Below are 24,814 nucleotides of genomic sequence, written 5' to 3'. Positions count from 1 at the left end.
CTTCTTGTTCCCTTCACTTCTGGCACACATCTCTTCTTGTCAACCTCTCTCCATTCGTTCTCTTTTTATGTCCAAACCATTTCAACACGCCCTCTTCTGCTCTCTCAGCCAGACTTTGTATTACCACACATCTCTCATTCCTTACTCGATCAAACCACCTCACACCACATATTGTCCTCAAACATTTCATTTCCAACACATTCACCCTTCTCCGCATAGCACATGACTCGCGTCCATATGATATTGTTGGGACAATTCTACCTTCATACATACCTATTCTCGACCTCTCAGATGCTGATCTCTCTTTCCTCACGTTCTTCAGTGCTCCCAGACCTTCGCTCCCTCAACCACCCTCCAAGTCACTCCCGCTTCCATGATCCATTCGCTACCATGTTCACCCCAGTTATGTGAAACACTTCACTTCCTGCAGATGTTCTCCTTTGTCTGCCCCGTGCTGCGCTGTGCTATCCTGCCCTAGCTCTGTAGTGTGCTGTGCTGCCCTGCCCTGTGCTGTACTGTTGCCCTATCCTGCCCTGTCTTCCCTGTGCTGTGTTGCCCTATCCTGCCCTGTCTTCCCTGTGCTGTGTTGCCCTATCCTGCCCTGTCTTCCCTGTGCTGTGTTGCCCTGCTCTGCCCTGTGCTGTGCTGCCCTGCTATGCCCTGTGCTGTGCTGCCCTGCTCTGCCCTGTACTGTGTTGCCCTATCCTGCCCTGTGCTGTGCTGCCCTGCTCTGCCCTGTGATTTGCTGCCCTGCTCTGCCCTGTGCTTTGCTGCCCTGTTCTGCCCTGTGCTGTGCTGCCCTGCTCTGCCCTGTGCTGTGCTCCCCTGTTCTGCCCTGTGCTGTGCTGCCCTGCCCTGTGCTGTACTGTGTTGCCCTATCCTGCCCTGTGCTGTGCTGCCCTGCTCTGCCCTGTGCTGTGCTGCCCTGCTCTGCCCTGTGCTTTGCTGCCCTGTTCTGCCCTGTGCTGTGCTGCCCTGCTCTGCCCTGTGCTGTGCTGCCCTGCTCTGCCCTGTGCTTTGCTGCCCTGTTCTGCCCTGTGCTGTGCTGCCCTGCTCTGCCCTGTGCTGTGCAGCCCTGTTCTGCCCTGTGCTGTGCTGCCCTGCTCTTCCCTGTGCTGTGCTGCCCTGCTCTGCCCTGTGCTGTGCTGCCCTGCTCTGCCCTGTGCTGTGCTGCCCTGCTCTGCCCTGTGCTGTGCTGCCCTGCTCTGCCCTGTGCTGTGCTGCCCTGCTCTGCCCTGTGCTGTGCTGCCCTGATCTGCCCTGTGCTGTGCTGCCCTGCTCTGCCCTGTGCTGTGCTGCCCTGCTCTGCCCTGTGCTGTGCTGCCCTGTTCTGCCCTGTGCTGTGCTGCCCTGCTCTGCCCTGTGCTGTGCTGCCCTGCTCTGCCCTGTGCTGTGCTGCCCTGCTCTGCCCTGTGCTGTGCTGCCCTGCTCTGCCCTGTGCTGTGCTGCCCTGCTCTGCCCTGTGCTGTGCTGCCCTGCTCTGCCCTGTGCTGTGCTGCCCTGCTCTGCCCTGTGCTGTGCTGCCCTGCTCTGCCCTGTGCTGTGCTGCCCTGCTCTGCCCTGTGCTGTGCTGCCCTGCTCTGCCCTGTGCTGTGCTGCCCTGCTCTGCCCTGTGCTGTGCTGCCCTGCTCTGCCCTGTGCTGTGCTGCCCTGCTCTGCCCTGTGCTGTGCTGCCCTGTTCTGCCCTGTGCTGTGCTGCCTGCTCTGCCTGTGCTGTGCTGCCCTGCTCTGCCCTGTGCTCTGCTGCCCTGCTCTGCCTGTCCTGTGCAGTGCTGCCCTTCTCTGCCCTGTGCTGTGCTGCCCTGCTATGCCCTGTACTGTGCTGCCCTGCTCTGCCCTGTGCTGTGCTGCCCTGCTCTGCCCTGTGCTGTGCTGCCCTGTCTTCCCTGTGCTGTGCTGCCCTGCTCTGCCCTGTGCTGTGCTGCCCTGTTCTGTCCTGTGCTGTGCTGCCCTGCTCTGCCCTGTGCTGTGCTGCCCTGTCCTGTATTGTCCTGTGCTGTGTTGCCCTGTGCTGCCCTGCCATGCCTTATGTTTACCCTACGCTGTGCTGCCCTGCTCTGCCCTTTGCTGTGCTGTGCTGTCCTGTGCTGCCCTGCACTATCCTGTGCTGTGTTCCTCTGTGCTGCCCTGCCATGCCCTATGTCTACCCTGTCCTGTGCTGTGCTGTCCTGCCCTGTGTCTGCCCTGTGCTGTGCTGTCCTGCCCTGTGCCCACCCTGTGCAGTGCTGTCCTGCTCTGTGTCTGCCCTGTGCTGTGCTGTCCTGCTCTGTGTCCGCCCTGTGCTGTGCTGTCCTGCCCTGTGTCCGCCCTGTGCTGTGCTGTCCTGCCCTGTGTTGTGCTGTCTTGCCCTGTGCTGTGCTGTCCTGCCCTGTGCTGTGCTGTCCTGCTCTGTGTCTGCCCTGTGCTGTGCTGTCCTGCCCTGTGCTGTGCTGTCCTGCCCTGTGTCCGCCCTGTGCTGTGCTGTCCTGCCCTGTGCTGTCCTGTCCTGCCCTGTGCTGTGCTGTCCTGCCCTGTGTCCGCCCTGTGCTGTGCTGTCCTGCCCTGTGCTGTGCTGTCCTGCCCTGTGCTGTGCTGCTCTGCCTTGCCTTGTGTCTGTCCTGTGTAGGGTATGGCAGCATAGAATAGGGCAGTGGAGCACAGCACAGGGCAGACACAGGGCAGGACAGCACAGCACAGGGCGGACACAGGGCAGGACAGCACAGCACAGGGCAGACACAGGGCAGGACAGCACAGCACAGGGCGGACACAGGGCAGGACAACACAGCACAGGGCAGACACAGGGCAGGACAGCACAACACAGGGCGGACACAGGGCAGGACAACACAGCACAGGTCGGACACAGGGAAGGACAGCACACGGCAGGACATCACAGCACAGGGCAGGGCAGCACGGTACAGCACAGGGCAGACACAGGACAAGGCAGGACAGCACAGGACAGACACAGGGCAGGACAGCACAGCACAGGGCGGACACAGGGCAGGACAACACAGCACAGGGCGGACACAGGGCAGGACAGCACAGCACAGGGCGGACACAGGGCAGGACAACACAGCACAGGGCAGCATAGTAAAGGTAAGACACAGGGCAGAACAACACAGCACAGGACAGACACAGGGCAGGACAACACAGCACAGGGCGGACACAGGGCAGGACAACACAGCACAGGGCGGACACAGGGCAGGACAGCATAGCACAGGGCGGACACAGGGCAGGACAGCACAGCACAGGACAGACACAGGGCAGGACAACACAGCACAGGGCGGACACAGGGCAGGACAACACAGCACAGGGCGGACACAGGGCAGGACAGCACAACACAGCACAGGGCAGCACAACACAGCACAGGGTAGCGCAGGACAGCACAGCACAGCACAGAGCAAAGGGCGGGGCAGGGCAGCACAACACAGCACAGGGCACGGCAGGACAGCGCAGCACAGCACAGAGCGGACAAAGGGCAGGGCGGGACAGCACAGCACAGGGCACGGCAGGACAGCACAGTACAGGGCAGACACAGGTCAGGGCAGGACAACACAGCACAGGGCAATGCAGCACAGCACAAGGCAGACAGCGCACGGGCAGAACAACACAGCACGGGACAGACACATGGCAGGACAGCACAGCACAAGGCAGACACAGAGCAGGGTAGCATAGCAAAAGGCAGACACTGGGCAGGACATGGCAGCACAGCATAGGGCAGCACAGCACAGGACAGATACAGGGCAGGGCAGCACAACACAAGGCAGACACTGGGCAGGACAGAATAACACAGGGGAGACACAGGGCAGTACAGCACAACACAGCACAGGGCAGGGCAGTACAGCACAACACAGCACAGGACAGGGCAGCACAACACAAGGCAGATACAGAGCAGGACAGAATAACACAGGGGAGACACAGGGCAGTACAGCACAACACAGCACAGGGCAGGGCAGCACAGCACAACACAGCACAGGACAGGGCAGCACAACACAAGGCAGATACAGAGCAGGACAGAATAACACAGGGGAGACACAGGGCAGTACAGCACAACACAGCACAGGGCAGGGCAGCACAGCACAAGGCAGATACAGAGCAGGACAGAATAACACAGGGGAGACACAGGGCAGTACAGCACAACACAGCACAGGGCAGGGCAGCACAGCACAAGGCAGACACAGGGCAGGACAGAATAACACAGGGCAGTACAGCACAACACAGCACAGGGCAGGGCAGTACAGCACAACACAGCACAGGGCAGGGCAGCACAGCACAAGGCAGACACTGGGCAGGACAGAATAACACAGGGGAGACACAGGGCAGTACAGCACAACACAGCACAGGGCAGGGCAGTACAGCACAACACAGCACAGGGCAGGACAGCATAGCACAAAGCAGATACAGGGCAGGACAGAATAACACAGGGGAGACACGGCAGTACAGCACAACACAGCACAGGGCAGGGCAGTACAGCACAAGGCAGACACAGGGCAGGACAGAATAACACAGGGGAGACACAGGGCAGTACAGCACAACACAGCACAGGGCAGGGCAGGGCAGCACAGCCTAGCATAGGGCAGCGCAGGACAGCACAGCACAGAGCAAAGGGCAGGTCGGGACACCACAACACAGGGTAGGGCAGGACAGCACAGGGCAGGGCAGACACAGGGCAGGGCAGCTCAGCACAGGGCAGGGCAGCACAGTACAGGGCAGACGCAGAGCAGGGCAGCACAACACAGCACAGGGCAGGGCAGCATAGTACAGGGCAGACGCAGAGCAGGGCAGCACAACACAGCACAGGGCAGGGCAGCATAGCAAAGGGCAGACGTAGGGGCAGCACAGCACAGGGCAGGGCAGCACAGTACAGGGCAGACGCAGAGCAGGGTAGCACAGCACAGCACAGGGCAGGACAGGGCAGGGCAGCATAGCAAAGGGTAGACGTGGGGCAGGGCAGGGCAGAACAGCACGGGGCAGCAGCATAGGTGAGGTGCTCACATTGAGAAAGCTGTTTCGTGGTGTGTGTTTGTGTGTGTGTGTGTGTGTGTGTGTGTGTGTGTGTGTGTGAATGGTAGCCAGATCTCTGCTATACTGCTCATGGCTGTGTTGGAATATCATTCACATATAGAGTCAAAATTGGACTCTGAAATGGAGCATTTATTTGTTGCTGTATGACAACAGCAGCAGAGGAGAGAAGTCGGTGTGGAGGAGTAGGTATATACAAGTGGGTACATACGAGTGGGTACATACGAGTGGGTACATACGAGTGAGTACATACGAGTGGGTACATACGAGTGGGCACATACGAGTGGGTACATACGACGTGGATACATACGAGTGGGCACATACGAGTGGATACATACGAGTGGGCACATACGAGTGGGTACATACAAGTGGGTACATACGAGTGGATACATACAAGTGGGTACATACGAGTGGGTACATACAAGTGGGTACATACGAGTGGGTACATACGAGTGGGTACATACGAGTGGGTACATACAAGTGGGTACACGCGAGTGGATACATACGAGTGGGTACATACGAGTGGGTACATACAAGTGGGTACATACGAGTGGATACATACGAGTGGGTACATACGAGTGGGTACATACAAGTGGGTACATACGAGTGGGTGCATACGAGTGGGTGCATACGAGTGGGTACATACAAGTGGGTACATACGAGTGGATACATACGAGTGGGTACATACGAGTGGGTACATACAGTGGGTAGCATACAAGTGGTACATACGAGTGGGTCATACAGTGGGTACATACAAGTGGGTACATACGAGTGGGTACATACGAGTGGGTACATACGAGTGGGGTACTAGCGAGTGGTACATACGAGTGGGTACATACGAGTGGGTACATACAAGTGGGTACATACGAGTGGATACATACGAGTGGGTGCATACGAGTGGGTACATACAAGTGGGTACATACGAGTGGGTACATACGAGTGGGTACATACAAGTGGGTACATACAAGTGGGTGCATACGAGTGGGTACATACGAGTGGGTACATACAAGTGGGTACATACGAGTGGGTACATACGAGTGGGTCATACAGTGGGTACATACGAGTGGGTACATACGAGTGGGTGCATACGAGTGGGTACATACAAGTGGGTACATACGAGTGGGTACATACGAGTGGGTACATACAAGTGGGTACATACGAGTGGGTACATACGAGTGGGTACATACAAGTGGGTACATACGAGTGGGTACATACGAGTGGGTACATACGAGTGGATGCATACGAGTGGGTACATACAAGTGGGTACATACGAGTGGGTGCATACAAGTGGGTACATACGAGTGGGTACATACGAGTGGGTACATACGAGTGGGTACATACGAGTGGGTGCATACGAGTGGGTACATACAAGTGGGTACATACGAGTGGGTGCATACGAGTGGGTACATACAAGTGGGTACATACGAGTGGGTACATACGGGTGGGTACATACAAGTGGGTACATACGAGTGGGTACATACGAGTGGGTACATACAAGTGGGTACATACGAGTGGGTACATACGAGTGGGTACATACAAGTGGGTACATACGAGTGGGTACATACGAGTGGGTGCATACGAGTGGGTACATACAAGTGGGTACATACGAGTGGGTGCATACGAGTGGGTACATACGAGTGGGTACATACGAGTGGGTACATACGAGTGGGTACATACGAGTGGGTACATACGAGTGGGGAAAAAAGAACCAGGACACAATTGGCGACTTGCGGCAACAACCTCAATAGTAAAGTTCTTTACACCACACCAAAGTTTATTTACTTTTATGAACAATGATAATTTCCAGGCATGAGGAAACATGTGAATTAAACTCCACAAATTACTTAATTACTTTTGTAGGTAAGAGAACCAGTTAGGTGCAAGAGAAAGGAAGTCATATATGATTTATACGTATCTGTTAGTCAGGTATTATAGTGTAGGCAGAGGTTATGATGCTCTTACCTCAGGAGGCGAGAGGCAGCAGTACACCGTGCACCACTGATGACAGGTTGAGGCACCTTGGTGTGGTGTCCGAGGAAAGTATGTGTAACGCCCGAGATTTGTTCCACAAACTTGACGAGTCTTGAGCCACAGACAAGGTGGACGTCACCTATGAGTACCGACCATGCAGGTCAAACCATGTAATAGGCCGCAGACTGTACTGAGGTATCTGTGTCTTAGCGTAAAACTAATGGTGCAGCTGCAGGTACGGTACGGCTGGGTCTCTGCACCTCTGCAAGTGTTCACAAGAAACTATCAATTTTGGGTCGGAAATAAGCATCAGTTGAAGAATATCTTTGTATTCCGGATAACCTCGATAGACTTTAGAGGCTTACACAGAATGAATATATATATATATATATATATATATATATATATATATATATATATATATATATATATATATATATATATGATGTTATACTTGATCGCCGTTTCCCTCATCAACAAGGTAGTGCCAGGAAACAGACGAAGAAAAAACAATCCACTCATATACATACATACACCTATATACACTTACTTATACATATCAACACACACACACACACACACATATACATATATATACATATCATATACACATATACATACACATACACAGCCATATACATATATATACATGTACGTATTCATGCTTGATTGCCTTCATCCATTCTCGGCGCCACCCCTTCCCACAGGAAACAGCATCGCCACCCCATGCGTCAGCGAAGTAGCGCCAGGAAAGCAGAAAAAAGGCCACATTCGTTCACACTTAGTCTCTAGCTGCCATGTGTAATGCACCGAAACCACAGCTCTCTATCGACATCTAGGCCCACAAAACTTTCCATGGTTTACCCCAGACGTTTCGCTTGCCCTGGTTCAGTCCATTAACAGCACGTCGACCCTGGTATACCACATTGTTCCAGTTCACTCTCTTTCCTTGCATGCCTCTCACCCTCTTGCATGTTCAGGCCCCGATCGCTCAAAATCTTTTTCACTCCATCCCTCCACCTCCAATTTGGTCTCCTGCTTCTTGTTCCCTCCGCCTCTGACACATATATCCTCTTTCTCAACCTTTTCCTCCTAACTCATTCTCTCCATATGTCCATACCATTTTAACAAACTCTCTTCTGCTCTCTCAACCATACTCTTTTTATTACCACACATCTCTTACTCTTTCATTATTTACTCGATCAAACCACCTCACACCATATATTACAACATAAAACCTTACGAAGTGACGACACTGCAAGACGTCTATTGGCCAGTGCGAGGCAGGTCCTGAGTTTGTCCACCCTACCACCAACCACCTAAACCCATAAACACATCCGAACTTTGTTTAAAGCTACCTAAAGACCTAGTTTCCACGACTGCATTTGTCAGCTTGTTCCATAGATCTACTACCCTGTTCCTGAACCAATATTTACCCACATACGACGTGAATCTATTTTGTTCTATTGTCCTTAAACATGAAATTTCCAACACATCCACCCTCCTCCATACAGACCCTATCTATAGCCCTTGCCTCACAACCATATGATATTGTTGGAACTACTATTCCTTCGTGTGTATATATATATATATATATATATATATATATATATATATATATATATATATATATATATATATATATATATATAAAATACCTGTGTTTGATATATCCACAGTACTACCGTGTGGGATAAATCCAATAAAACCACATTAAATGGAATTCATGCCTTTCCATTTTCTGTGGGTTTATGTTTATATTCAGTTTCTTCTTAATATTTAACCTTGAGAATTCTCGTAATTTCTTTTCTTTGTTAATCTCTCGTATACTTCGACCAGCCATATCCGAGTTATCCAAATTAACATATGTAATTGACCCATCGACTTTTAACTTCACACTTCCGTCATTTTTCACAATACTTTTTTTTATTTCATTTTAGTTATTGCTCATTTTGTGTCACTTTTTACATCCAGTTCCAGGTAATGATATGTTCAACGTGCTATTATTGTGGTAAGGTTGTCCCCTCATCCTTGACCTGTGTATCCTAATCCTTACTGACCTGACCTGTGTATCCTAATCTTACTGACCTGAACTGATTTGATATGCAAATTTGTGTCTTACAGCGTTCCCTCTTACCTGAGTGGTTGGAAGGAGATTTGTTTCCTGGAAACACTGTATGCAGGCCGTGGTAAGCATGAGGGTTAATAGTACAACACAAGAGAGAAGTGAGACTGTTGAAGGATCTTCCATTGTATGTTGAAGGGAGGGTGTGTTTGTGTGTGTGTGTGGCAACACTGGACTGGCCGGTAAGGTGTTCATAAAGTTGGAGAGAGAGAGAGAGAGAGAGAGAGAGAGAGAGAGAGAGAGAGAGAGAGAGAGAGAGAGAGAGAGAGAGAGAGAGAGAGAGAGAGAGATCATTGCCGAGAAGCGGGAAGAGCTGATTTGTTGCGCCTAGTTGTAAAACCAATGGAAACTGCGAGCTAAAGTGCAGGCCAGCATCACTCCCAGGGTGTAAGATGTTGTATTGAGGAAGAGTGTGTCAAATCAAGTGGGTTGATACTCACAAATAGACAGCTGTGAGCCATAGGCATGTATGGGTGTAGAGAAGAGGTCGTGTATAACACATGTAAACCTCTGCACCACAGTAAACACTGACCTATAAGACAGTGAGTAATTTGTGTGGCTGCACCACTAGATGGCATGTGTCTCCTTCCCTCACACAAGATGGTATCAAAGCAGACTTTCCTGGAAGGCAGAAGATGGTGACTCCTGTGAGTCGAAAACTGCCTATATGTAGTCCAGAAAGTCATCATCAATAAACTCTGGACTGCAAATACGTATTTGCAATACGTATTTGCAGTCCAGAGTTTATTGATGATGAGTTTGAGAAGATATATTCTATTGGATCTAAGTTAAAGTACCCTAGATCTTTCATTGATAAATCCCTTAAGTTATAGAGTTGAGCCCAAACCTCCCATTGACACCAAGAATCTTTTAGTTCTCCCTTTTGATGATAATTTTACTTTACTTCCCATGTTGCTTAAATCCTTTAATGTAAATGTTGCCTTTAGCAACAGTAATACTATAAAGAGTATCTTAATCAGGAATTCACCAGAAAATTCTCTTGGATGCATCTGTAAAGTGCCTTGTGGAAATTGTGATAAATTTCATGTTGGTCAGACTAGTAAGGATCTTTCTGTTAGACTTAAGCAACGTAAATATAGTATAAGAGCGGGACAAGAATCAAATGCCTTGTTTATTCACGTTAAAAACTATGATCATTGTATTGACTGGAGTAATGCCATCTCAGTTATTAACTCTAACTCTGTTACCAAGAGAAATAACATTGAATCTTCTATTATTAGATACACAAAGAATTATAATCTTAATATTAGTGATGGTCTATACAAATTAGATAACTTTATTGTTGATAAAATTTGTAAAATGATAAGTTTATGAACGCTCGTTGTATGTTTTGGACAATCACATGTTTACCAAATGGCGTCCTAGCTTCGTCTCTTCGATGTATATCAACTGACTATTATATTTCTCTCTTGTGTCTCCCCTGATGATGTGATTATTACACGAAAGTGCACAAGGGAACTTATCGTGTTTCATTTTTCCCGTGGACTCATAGGAATATCCTGATCACGCGCAAAAGTATGATCCTTTCCAATATATATATATATATATATATATATATATATATATATATATATATATATATATATATATATATATATATATATGGGAGCGGGGGGCTGGAAATCCTCCCCTCTCGTTTTTTTTTTTTTTTTTTTTTTTTTTCCAAAAGAAGGAATAGAGAAAAGGGCCAGGTGAGGATATTCCCTCAAAGGCCCAGTCCTCTGTTCTTAACGCTACCTCGCTGTCGCGGGAAATGGCGAATAGTATGAAAAAAAAAAAAAAAAATATATATATATATATATATATATATATATATATATATATATATATATATATATATATATATATATATATATATATTCACGAAGCAGACGCGTAACGATCAGAGATGAACTCGTAGGCCACGAAGGAAAATCATTCCAAGAAAATTTGCTTAAGCGCTTTCGTGTATTTCATCACATCTTCAGAAGCCAATGGGATCGCATCTTACACGGTAGTGAAGCAGGCAGTGACGGTGACCTGACTCGCCCGTAGTGACCTGAGTAGTAAGGTCAGGTTTTGTTACCTGAGTGATCTCTGACTTCACCTTCATATCTTTTTTATACTTATACTTGATCGCCGTTTCCCGCGTCAGCATGGTAGCATCAGGAAACAGACGAAGAATGGCCCATACACGCACATACGCATACATATCCATACATACACAAAAAATATACACATATACACCAGCACACATTCATACTTGCCAGCTTCCATCCATTCCCGGCGCCACCCCGCCCCACAGGAAACAGCACCACCACCCCCTGCTTCAGCGAGGCAGCGCCAGGAATATATATATATATATATATATATATATATATATATATATATATATATATATATATATATATATATATATATATATATCATACAAACTTCCAACAGCCAGGATCGAATCCGGGACCCCTGTGCTACCGCTAGGTTATGGGCCCATAGCCTAGCGGTAGCATTCCCGCCTATGCACAGGGATCCCGGGTTCGATCCTGGCTGTTGGAGGTTTGTATGTTCTATGAAGGTGCGCGTTCATATGCACGTTATTCGTGTGTGTATATATATATATATATATATATATATATATATATATATATATATATATATATATATATATATATATATATATCCCTTGTGTTAGGGGAGAAGGAATAGTGCCCGCGTATTTCGTGCTTATCGTAAAAGGCGAGAGAGGGGCAGGAGCGAGTGGCTATTTACTGTAAGTTTTTCTATATTTCTGTATCCATATTTCATATATAAGTTGCAGCCCATACTATCCGTCATAACATTGTTCACTTGTATCACTCATAGTGTTTTCCGTTATTTTCTATGTTCTGTGCACTGTGTGTGTTTCTAACTTTGTTTCTTATATAAATGTTGTTTTGTGACGTTATTTTTTACTTTTTTTTTTGTATAGTCTTGATGACGCTTCTGTGAGGGAGGAAGCTCGATTGAAATGAATGGATAACGATGGACAACTGGTGTTTGAACATCTAGTTAATGGTAGATTGATACTGAGAAAATTAGAAATACATGAAAGAAGATTGATAACTAAATATGCTGTCGTATTCAATTTTGTGCATATATATATATATATATATATATATATATATATATATATATATATATATATATATATATATATATATATATATATATATATATATATATATCAAAGTAGCGACTATAAAATATACCTTTGATGACCTTTGCTATATGATATAACTGCGTTTAATATGCACCTACTGGTGATGATGGCTCTGGCTGCACCAGCACCACACAGTCAGTCATCTTATCATGTTTGCAACGTATGGTTAACGACCAACATCTTCAGCTTTTTATCTTTTCCAGTTGTTAACTCGCTTCTGGTGTCTCTTGTCTTTCTTCATCGTTCAAGATTTTTTTTTTCTTTTTTTTTCTCTCAAAACGCAACAGTATTTTGAGGAAGGTTTATGGTTTCACTCATTCATGTCTGGATTATCTGTTTATGTCATGAAAGCAGAAGCAGCATACAATACGATTTCGCTTTTGTGTTGGATGATGGACGAGTGTCGTCTCCCAACACTGACGTACCTCTGTATGTATGTATGGACGAGGTGGTGGCAGGACACCCTCACTGTAGACTGGTGGTGCACACAGGACTCTTGTCTGCTCTGGTCTCGTGGTTTTCACCAACTTTACTTCGATCGTGGTTCTTATATTTCCCCACGTGTTCCTGAAAATGGAATATCTTATTAATCTAGGAAAGTGTTGCTGAAACTCATTTTCTCTTCCACTTTCATACAGATTTCAAATCTGATGTCAGATTTTCTCCCGGGGTTTTTGTGCCTTTTGGGTTCAAGTGGAAGACACGGGTTTCTGTGTGAGTGATGCTTTCCTCTATAATTAGGAAGTCTGTCTCAAATTGGGTATGATCGTAATGGAGGTCTTCAAGCTACTCGGGAATAGTTAAGTCTCTTGTTATAGTTTATCTTGGCAGTTATAACCTCATCCATCTCACGAACATGTGTGTGTCTTGTGACGGGACATGTTAACACCCACGATCTGGTGACGTCTGAGGCAAACCCCACACACTTGACACTGTGAGCTCCTCCTTGCATGTTGACCTACGTTATATGTTCTGGCTGATGTATTCTTGTTATCTGGGTAATGTATTCTTGTGTTGTGATACAGTTATCTGGCTAATGTATTCTTGTGCAGTGATACAGTTATCTGGGTAATGTATTCTTGTGTTGTGATACAGTTATGTGGGTAATGTATTCTTGTGTTGTGATACAGTTATGTGGGTAATGCATTCCTGTGTTGTGATACAGTTATGTGGGTAATGTATTCTTGTGTTGTGATACAGTTATGTGGGTAATGTATTCTTGTGTTGTGATACAGTTATCTGGGTAATGTATTCTTGTGTTGTGATAGTTATGTGGGTAAAGTATTCTTGTGTTGTGATACAGTTATGTGGGTAATGTATTCTTGTGTTGTGATACAGTTATGTGGGTAATGTATTCTTGTGTTGTGATACAGTTATGTGGGTAATGTATTCTTGTGTTGTGATACAGTTATGTGGGTAATGTATTCTTGTGTTGTGATACAGTTATGTGGGTAATGTATTCTTGTGGTACAGTTATGTGGGTAATGTATTTTTGTGTTGTAGAACAAAACTTCATAACCTGATGACCATCCTTGATGACACGTAACATGAACGTACGTACAATTATGTTGCAAGTTACATCATCTTCACACGTAACATTATTTTCCTAGACAATGATTCCATGAATTCCTTACATCATCGATTTTTGTCTTGTTTTGAAAGAATATCCCGCTGTATGATTCTTGAGGGAATATCCTGCTGTTTGATTCTTGAGGGAATATCCTGCTGTTTGATTCTTGAGGGAATATCCTGCTGTATGATTCTTGAGGGAATATCCTGCTGTATGATTCTTGAGGGAATATCCTGCTGTTTGATTCTTGAGGGAATATCCTGCTGTATGATTCTTGAGGGAATATCCTGCTGTTTGATTCTTGAGGGAATATCCTGCTGTATGATTCTTGAGGGAATATCCTGCTGTTTGATTCTTGAGGGAATATCCTGCTGTATGATTCTTGAGGGAATATCCTTTTGTGTGATTCTTGAGGGAATATCCTTCTGTGATTCTTGAGGGAATATCCTTCTGTGTGATTCTTGAGGGAATATCCTGCTGTATGATTCTTGAGGGAATATCCTTCTGTGTTATTCTTGAGGGAATAGCCCGCTGTATGATTTTTGAGGGAATATCCTTTTGAGTGATTCTTGAGGGAATATCCTGCTGTATGATTCTTGAGGGAATATCCTGCTGTATGATTCTTGAGGGAATATCCTTCTGTGTTATTCTTGAGGGAATAGCCCGCTGTATGATTTTTGAGGGAATATCCTTTTGAGTGATTCTTGAGGGAATATCCTGCTGTATGATTCTTGAGGGAATATCCTGCTATATGATTCTTGAGGGAATATCCTTTTGAGTGATTCTTGAGGGAATATCCTGCTGTATGATTCTTGAGGGAATATCCTGCTGTATGATTCTTGAGGGAATATCCTTCTGTGTGATTCTTGAGGGAATATCCTGCTGTATTATTCTTGAGGGAATATCCTGCTGTATGATTCTTGAGGATATACCCTGCTGTATGATTCTTAAGAATATCCTGCTGTATGATTCTTGAGGGAATATCCCGCTGTATGATTCTTGAGGGAATATCCTTCTGTATGATTCTTGAGGGAATATCCTGCTGTATGATTCTTGAGGAATATCCTGTATGATTCTTGAGGGGATATCCTGCTGTATTACTTGAGGGAATATCCTGCCGTATGATTCTTGAGGGAATATCCTGCTGTATGATTCTTGAGGGAATATCCTGCTGTATGATTCTTGAGGGAATATCCTGCTGTATGATTCTTGAGGGAATATCTAGCTGTATGATTCTTGAGGGAGTACCCTCCTGTATGAATCTTGAGGGAATATCCTGCTGTATGATTCTTGAGGGATTATCCTTCTGTATGATTCTTGAGGGAATATCCTGCTGTATGACTCTTGAGGGAATATCCTGCTGTATGATTCTTGAGGGAATATCCTGCTGTATGATTCTTGAAGGAATATCTCACTGTATGATTCTTGAGGGAATATCCTGCTGTATGATTCTTGAGGGAATATCCTGCTGTATGCTTCTTGAGGGAATATCCTGCTGTATTATTCTTGAGGAATACCCTGCTGTATGATTCTTGAGGGAATATCCTGCTGTATGATTCTTGAGGGAATATCCTGCTGTATGACTCTTGAGGGAATATCCTGCCGTATGATTCTTGAGGGAATATCTTGCTGTATGATTCTTGAGGGAATATCCTGCTCTGTGACTCTTGAGGGAATATCCTGCCGTATGATTCTTGTGGGAATATCCTGCTGTATGATTCTTGAGGGAATATCCTGCTGTATGATTCTTGAGGGAATATCCTGCTGTATGTTTCTTGAGGGATTATCCTGCTGTGTGATTCTTGAGGGAATATTCTGCTGTATGATTCTTGAGGGAATATCCTGCTGTGTGATTCCTTTAGGAATATCCTGCTTTATTATTATTGAGGGAATATCCTGCTCTGTGATTTCTTTGGAAATATCCTGCTGTATGATTATTGAGGGAATATTTTGTTGTGATTCTTTTAGGAATATTCTGCTGTATGATTCCTTTTGGAATATCCTGCTGTATGCTTCTTGAGGGAATATCTTGCTGTATGATTCTTGAGGGAATATTCTGCTATGTGATTCCTTTAGGAATATTCTGCTGTATGATTCGAGGGAATATCCTGCTGTATGATTCTTAAGGGAACACCCTGCTGTGATTCTTTTAGGAATATCCTGCTGTATGATTCGTGAGGGAAGATCTTGATGTATGATTTTTGGGAATATCCTGCTATATGATTCTTAAGGGAATAACCTGCTGTATGATTCTTGAGGGAATATCCTGCTGTATGAATCTTGAGGGAATATCCTGCTGTATGAATCTTGAGGAAATATCCTGCTCTATGAATCTTGAGGGAATATCCTGCTGTATGAATCTTGAGGGAATATCATGCTGTATGAATCTTGAGGGAATATCCTGCTGTATGATTCTTGAGGGAATATCCTGCTGTATGAATCTTGAGGGAATATCCTGCTTTATTAATCTTGAGGGAATATCCTGCTGTATGATTCTTGAGGGAATATCCTGCTGTATGAATCTTGAGGGAATATCCTGCTGTATGAATCTTGAGGGAATATCCTGCTGTATGAATCTTGAGGGAATATCCTGCTGTATGATTCTTGAGGGAATATCCTGCTGTATGAATCTTGAGGGAATATCCTGCTGTATGAATCTTGAGGGAATATCCTGCTGTATGAATCTTGGGAATATCCTGCTGTATGAATCTTGAGGGAATATCCTGCTGTATGAATCTTGAGGGAATATTCTGCTGTATGATTCTTAAGGGAATATCCTGCTGTATGAATCTTGAGGGAATATCCTGCTGTATGAATCTTGAGGGAATATCCTGCTGTATGATTCTTGAGGGAATATCCTGCTGTATGAATCTTGAGTGAATCAACTGATGTGTAAATCTTTTAGGAAATCTACCACTGTTTGAGTCAGAAACTGTTGATGAATCTCCTTTTTTTTTTTATTTTGTCTTGCATGAATTCTTGTTATTATTTTCTCGTGTTTGGGGTCGACACACCCAGATGTTCCCCCGTGATACTGACGAAGGTTCAACTCGACCTGACCACCACCACCATCATCATCAGCTGGTGTGGTGTGGTGTGGTGTGGTGTGGTGTGGTGAGGTGTGGTGTGGTGTGGTGAGGTGTGGTGTGGTGTGGTGAGGTGTGGTGTGGTGTGGTGAGGTGTGGTGTGGTGTGGTGTGGTGTGGTGAGGTGTGGTGAGGTGTGGTGTGGTGTGGTGAGGTGTGGTGTGGTGTGGTGAGGTGTGGTGTGGTGTGGTGTGGTGAGGTGTGGTGTGGTGTGGTGAGGTGTGGTGTGGTGTGGTGAGGTGTGGTGAGGTGTGGTGTGGTGTGGTGAGGTGAGGTGTGGTGTGGTGTGGTGTGGTGTGGTGAGGTGTGGTGAGGTGTGGTGAGGTGTGGTGTGGTGTGGTGTGGTGAGGTGTGGTGTGGTGTGGTGTGGTGAGGTGTGGTGTGGTGTGGTGTGGTGTGGTGAGGTGTGGTGTGGTGTGGTGTGGTGTGGTGTAGTGTGGTGTGGTGTGGTGTGGTGTGGTGAGGTGTGGTGTGGTGTGGTGTGGTGAGGTGTGGTGTGGTGTGGTGTGGTGAGGTGTGGTGTGGTGTGGTGTGGTGTGGTGAGGTGTGGTGTGGTGTGGTGTGGTGTGGTGTGGTGAGGTGTGGTGTGGTGTGGTGAGGTGTGGTGTGGTGTGGTGTGGTGTGGTGTGGTGTGGTGAGGTGTGGTGAGGTGTGGTGTGGTGTGGTGTGGTGTGGTGTGGTGTGGTGAGGTGTGGTGTGGTGTGGTGTGGTGAGGTGTGGTGTGGTGTGGTGTGGTGTGGTGTGGTGTGGTGAGGTGTGGTGTGGTGTGGTGTGGTGAGGTGTGGTGTGGTGTGGTGTGGTGTGGTGTGGTGTGGTGAGGTGTGGTGTGGTGTGGTGTGGTGTGGTGTGGTGTGGTGAGGTGTGGTGTGGTGTGGTGTGGTGAGGTGTGGTGTGGTGTGGTGTGGTGTGGTGTGGTGTGGTGTGGTGTGGTGTGGTGTGGTGTGGTGAGGTGTGGTGTGGTGTGGTGAGGTGTGGTGTGGTGAGGTGTGGTGTGGTGTGGTGTGGTGTGGTGAGGTGTGGTGTGGTGTGGTGTGGTGTGGTGTGGTGTGGTGTGGTGTGGTGTGAGGAACACATGGGTTCTGGATGATGATGACGCCTGGTGTGGTGGATGCTGCTGCTGAGGGCACACACATCCTCATCCTGCACGTGGCACGTGCTCATACGTGTCACACACGTACACATCATCACTTCTAATGCACTTCATCCTCACCTCAATATACAATAAGTAAACTATATATATATATATATATATATATATATATATATATATATATATATATATATATATATATACATATATATATATATATATATATATATATATGTATATATATATATATATATATATATATATATATATATATATATATATATATATATATATATATATATATATGTGTGTGTGTGTGTGTGTGTGTGTGTGTGTGTACAGTTGGTTAGGAAGTTAAAGAAATAATTTAAGATCGTGTGTTACTGCAGTGCCGTGGTGGCTGAGGTGTAGATGGGTTGTGAGGGAAGAAGGTGCGGGAGTACAGACGTCAACCACACGGTGTGTGTATGTGTGTGTGTGTGAGTGTGTGTGTGTGTGTTTGCGTTTGCGTGTGTGTGTGTGTGTGTGTGTGTGTGTGTGTGTGTGTGTGTGTGTGTATGGCTACGGTGCGATGCATGACATGTGAAACACTCCAGCACCACGTGGACAGGGAAGCCATCACGGCTGATCATGTAGGAATACTGCCGCTTATATATATATATATATATATATATATATATATATATATATATATATATATATATATATATATATATATATATATATATATATATATATGTATTCCCTGCGTGTTGTAGAAGGCGACTAAAAGGGAAGGGAGCGGGGGGCTGGAAATCCTCCCCTCTTGCTTTTTTTTTTTTTTTTGTTTTTCTCAAAGAAGGAACATAGAAGGGGGCCAGATGAGGATATTCCCTCAAAGGCCCAGTCCTCTGTTCTTAACGCTACCTCGTTAACGCGGGAAATGGCGAATAGTATGAAAGAAAGAAATATATATATATATATATATATATATATATATATATATATATATATATATATATATATATATATATATATATATATATCCCTGGGGATAGGGGATTAAGAATACTTCCCATGTATTCCCTGCGTGTCGTAGAAGGCGACTAAAAGGGGAGGGAGCGGGAGGCTGGAAATCCTTCCCTCTCTTTTTTTTTTTTTTTTTTTTTTTTTCCAAAAGAAGGAACAGAGGGGGGTCAGGTGAGGATATTCCACAAAGGCCCAGTCCTCTGTTCTTAACGCTACCTCGCTAATGCGGGAAATGGCGAATAGTTTAAAAGAAAAAAGAAAGAAAAAATATATATATATATATATTTATATATATATATATATATATATATATATATATATATATATATATATTTATATATATATATATATATATATATATATATATATATATTTTTTTTTTTTTTTTTTTTTTTTTTTCCAAAAGAAGGAACAGAGCAGGGGGCTAAGTGAGAATATTCCCTCTACGGCTCAGTCCTGTGTTTTTAACGCTATCTCGCTTATGCGGGAAATGACCGTAGCCACACACACACACACACACACACACACACACATCATGGTCAGTATATGTTTACACTGGTTCAGGTAACAGTATTATAATCAGTGGTGTAGGTTGTCTTGGTAGGGAAGTGGTCGTACGTCAGACAACCTTAGAATGTTTACAAACGACTCGTCAATGTTTGACATGTAGATAGACATTTACCAGGTAGATGTTTACTACTGTAGTGAGAACGTGTGTCGTGTTGAGTGATCGTGAGTGGTGTAAGAGACCGTGTCTCTCTGGCATGAAGAACATGTATATATATATACGTGAGCCACATGAGTGAGGCTTGTGTGTGGGTCAAGCGTCACGTCGCGGGGGTCATGTGATACCCCGGTCAGCGTGTCATGACTTGGCGGGAATTTCCAGGATTCACAGAGTCCTATCACCTCGTCTCGTGGGTCACTACACGTCGTCCTACGGTCAGGTGAGGTCACCTTGGCTGCTCCAGGACTCACCAGAGGGGATGGGGGGGGGGGGGGGTACCTGTTTGCTTCCTACCTCCTGTGTCTCTCCTTCAATATACTTATCTAACCCGACCTGTATATATATATATATATATATATATATATATATATATATATATATATATATATATATATATATATATATATATATATATATATATATATATATTTATATATGTATATATGCATATATATATATATATATATATATATATATATATATATATATATATATATATTTTTTTTTTTTTTTTTTTTTTTTTTTTTTTTTCATACTATTCGCCATTTCCCGCGATAGCGAGGTAGCGTTAAGAACATATATATATATATATATATATATATATATATATATATATATATATATATATATATATATATATATATATATATATATGACATACACAATTACATTTGTAGACAAACAACAACCAATAGAGAGTTGTAGCTTGATGTTGTACATGGAGTCACATGAGCAGAACATGCTGGTCTCATCAGAATACGTCTGTGCATTAAGACGTGCAGCTGACCAGATGGTCAGGGCAGGAAAAGGTGGCTGCTTGCTTCACTGGAGAGAGAGAGAGAGAGAGAGAGAGAGAGAGAGAGAGAGAGAGAGAGAGAGGTGAACACAATGACAGAAGCACAGGAATTCAGTAAGATATGTTAGCTGCAGTACACATGTACAGGGTGTACACACACACACACTCCTGTATTATGTGGTGGTACATTTTGTAACGGATGATATCTCTCGTGTGTACCAGCACACCCAGACCAGCAGGTGTTGACCACCACACCCCACATGGCTGGTCACACTGCCTGCATCACCAAGTGTGGCAGCCTCAGCAACACAGGGGGGAGGGGGTAACGTTACCCCTGAAACCCTCAGGTGATGTACAATGTGGTGGTAACATGAGCAGATCATGGAGACCAGGGCAGGTCAGAGACACCCACCCCTCCTGTGTTGCGGAAGGTGACACACTTGGTGATGCAGGCAGTGTGACCAGGCAGTGTGGTGTGTGCTGGGTCAACACCCGCTGGTCTGATATCAAGCATGGGTTGGGTGGGCTGCCAGCCACGGCCACTGAGGATGATGTACTGACGTACTCTGATGAGCACAAGCAAAGAAGGAGGGGAGTAGAGGGTGGTCACCTTACCTCCTGCGTCCCAGGTCCCGGAGTGCTTCGTGTATGACGTCATCATCTGGGTCATCCACTCACACAGCAGCAGCCTCGCCACACCTGCGTCAAGTGAGGGTGTTATCTTTATGGTAACAACACAACTACATCATCTTACACTACCGGGGAGGGGGGTCAGTATTGTGTGTGTGCTGCCACAACCCTGCAGTAAGGCGAGTACACAGACCATCGCTCCCTACACCCTGTACAAGATCACTATACAACATAACAACATAACAACATACTGAACATCACACAGAAGGCCTCCTGGCCCACACTAGGCGGGTCTTTCCTACAGCCACCCCACCCACGGAGCTCCATACATCTATCCAGTCTATTCTTGATTCAGAGTTTCCAGCCCCGACCACTGCATGTGGCAAGCTATTCCACAGATCTACCACCATCCTACTGCCAAACCAGTGCTTCCCCACATCCCATCTGAACCTAAATGGTTCTGTCTTGAAGCCATTATTGTGAGTTCTAACCTGCTTGGCTGTCCTGAGAACATTGCCAGTTTTACCCTTTTATTTAGACGTGTCATCCATTGGTGCACCTCTGTCATATCCTCTCTGGCCTTCCTGCTTTTAGTGAATGAAAATTCAGTCTAGCAAGCCTTTCTTGCTAATTCCTAGCATCATTCTAGTCAAACTTCTCTGCCTCCTCTCCAATCTGTCTATATCTACCTGATGGTAAGGCGACCAAGACTGCACAGCTTAGTCCACATGAGGTCAAACTAATGCATGATAAAGCTTTGATATTACATTACAGGTTTTGTTACTTATGATAAATACCAACATTTTTATTTGCCTTGTTTTTATCCTTGATACACTGTTGCCTTGGTTTGAGGTCTTTACTTATTAATACTCCTCAATCCTTCTCACAGTCTGATTTCCCTACGAGTCTATCATATAAATGGTAGTTTGTGTTGCCCCCCCCCCCCCGACCCCTCCTTCCCTACACTCAGTGTCTTAACATTTATTTAATATGAAATCCATTTGCCACTTCCTCGCCCACAGAGACAGTTTATCCATCTCCTGTAACTTCACTGCATCACTTGGCGAGTTAATAACATTTTCTATTTTTGTATCGTCGGCAGACTTACTCAAGTTAGTTATGGTTCCACTGTCCAAATAGTTTATATGAATAATGAAAACAAGAGGTCCCAGCACCGACCCCTGCCGCACTCCACTGATCACATCGCCCCAACCCGACGAGGACCCACCTATACATACCCTCTCCTTCCTGTCTGTGAGCCACTCCCTGATCCAGTTTAATACCTTCCCCTTGATACCACGAGCCTCCACTTTCATCAGCAGTCGTTGATACGACACCTTACCAAAAGCTTTACTAGAACCCAAATATCATAACTACTGCCGTCATCCACAGTTTCAAAAACCTTTTTAAAAAAATTTATTTAAGTTGTTAATGCATGATTTTCCTTTAGTAAACCCTTGCTGTGTGTCCATATTCAAACCATGATTCTCCACATGCTTTCTGGTTCTGTTTGCCATTATTAACTTTAGAAAATTTCCCCACAACAGATGTTGAACTTGACAGGTGTATAGTGTATCCGACTTATCCTCCTTCTTCAAAATGGGAAGAACGTTAATTGTTTTCCAATATTCAGCGACGAAAACAGTTCAGAGATTTACTGAATATATATAAAGTAATGAAGAGCAAATTTCCTCTGTACATTCCTCTAACTTCCCGGCATAGAAGTTGTCTGGTGACGGAGTTAACTTCAAACGCTTTATTTCTTTAACAACAGAACAGATCGTGAGGAGTGAGCACAAGCATAGTAATGAACAATAATAATCCTAAATGGCTGTTCGTTCAGGAATGACAACAGTAAATGTATTCATAAATTCATGTTGGGAACCAGAGGTGTGTGACGTGTGTCAGGGTTGTGTGGTGTGGTTGACGAAAGGTGAGGTTGGTTGGTCGTCAGTAAGATAGACCGTGACATCCACTCTCTGTACTTGATGATGTGGGCTGTGTGTACACTGGGAGGGAGTGGGTACTGTAGTGTTGGTGTGTACACTGGGAGGGAGTGGGTACTGTAGTGTTAATGTGTACACTGGGAGGGAGTGGGTACTGTAGTGTTGGTGTGTACACTGGGAGGGAGTGGGTACTGTAGTGTTGGTGTGTACACTGGGAGGGAGTGGGTACTGTAGTGTTGGTGTGTACACTGGGAGGGAGTGGGTACTGTAGTGTTGGTGTGTACACTGGGAGGGAGTGGGTACTGTAGTGGAGGCAGAACAATGGCTGGTGAGGTGGTAGTCACCCAGGCAGCCAGCCAACATACCACAGCAAGACACGTGTATAGGAGGACAGAGACGGAGGGACACACAAGCTTTCACCACAGTATCGATCCTCTGCAAGACGATCCAAAATTTTGCATGAATCAATCCGGAGTGAATTATGAGTTCAGGAAGCAGCTGACATGGCTTCCCGCAGCGGGAAGGGTAATACACGGTGACGTAGAGGCTTGTGAGGAACTGAATGACAAATACTACAGCCACAACACCAGCCACATAATAGGATAATATATATATATATATATATATATATATATATAATATATATATATATATATATATATATATATATATATATATATATATATTGCTTTGTCGCTGTCTCCCGCGTCAGCGAGGTAGCGCAAGGAAACAGACGAAAGAATGGCCCAACCCACCCACATGCACATGTATATACATACACGTCCACACACGCATATATACATACCTATTCATCTCAACGTATACATATATATACAAACACAGACATATACATATATACATATGTACATAATTCATACTGGCTGCCTTTATTCATTCCCATCGCCACCCCGCCACACATGAAATAAAAAAAAACCCTCCCCCCGCATGTGCACGAGGTAGCGCTAGGTAAAAGACAACAAAGGCCACATTCGTTCACACTCAGTCTCTAGCTGTCATGTATAATGCACCGAAACCACAGCTCCCTTTCCACATACAGGCCCCACAGAACTTTCCATGGTTTACCCCAGACGCTTCACATGCCCTGGTTCAATCCATTGACAGCACGTCGACCCCGGTATACCACATCGGTCCAGTTCACTCTATTCCTTGCCCGCCTTTCACCCTCTTGCATGTTCAGGCCCCGATCACTCAAAATCTTTTTCACTCCATCTTTCCACCTTCAATTTGGTCTCCCACTTCTCCTCGTTCCCTCCACCTCTGACACATTTATCTTCTTGGTCAATCTTTCCTCACTCATTCTCTCCATGTGACCAAACCATTTCAAAACACCCTCTTCTACTCTCTCAACCACACTCTTTTTATTACCAAACATCTCTCTTACCCTTTCATTACTTACTCGATCAAACCACATATTGTCCTCAAACATCTCATGTCCAACACATCCACCCTTCCCCGCACAATTCTATCTATAGCCCACGACTCGCAACCATATAACATTGTTGGAACCACTGTTCCTTCAAACATAGCCATTTTTGCTTTCCGATATAATGTTCTCGACTTCCATATATATATATATATATATATATATATATATATTTTTTTTTTTTTTTTTTTTTTTTTTTTTGCCGCTGTCTCCCGCGTTTGCGAG

General features: G+C 45.2%; 1 protein-coding gene across 5 annotated transcripts in view; it reads right to left on the bottom strand.

Annotated features, from left to right (window-relative positions):
* Window positions 1-24,814, bottom strand: part of LOC139749103 (uncharacterized) — an 82,217-nt gene that overhangs the window by 28,826 nt on the left and 28,577 nt on the right. The window contains exons 2-4 of one of the 5 annotated variants that reach the window (XM_071662664.1): window positions 21,185-21,268; window positions 12,719-12,860; window positions 6,961-7,231 (exon numbers count right to left, since the gene is read on the bottom strand). Coding sequence is in view for 1 of the 5 variants with exons in the window: in XM_071662662.1 (XP_071518763.1) it covers window positions 21,185-21,239 (55 nt within the window). In the remaining 4 variants the exon portion in view is untranslated. Of the gene's footprint in view, window positions 1-6,960; window positions 7,232-12,718; window positions 12,861-21,179; window positions 21,269-24,814 lie in introns of all 5 variants that reach the window. The other 4 variants (XM_071662666.1, XM_071662665.1, XM_071662663.1 and 1 more) reach the window with 4 other exon arrangements.

This window comes from Panulirus ornatus, chromosome 6, assembly GCF_036320965.1.
Source record: "Panulirus ornatus isolate Po-2019 chromosome 6, ASM3632096v1, whole genome shotgun sequence".
NCBI classification, from domain to species: Eukaryota; Metazoa; Arthropoda; class Malacostraca; order Decapoda; family Palinuridae; genus Panulirus; species Panulirus ornatus.
The sequence above is the reverse complement of the archived record's forward strand: the minus strand, read 5'-3'. Positions and strand labels throughout refer to the sequence as shown.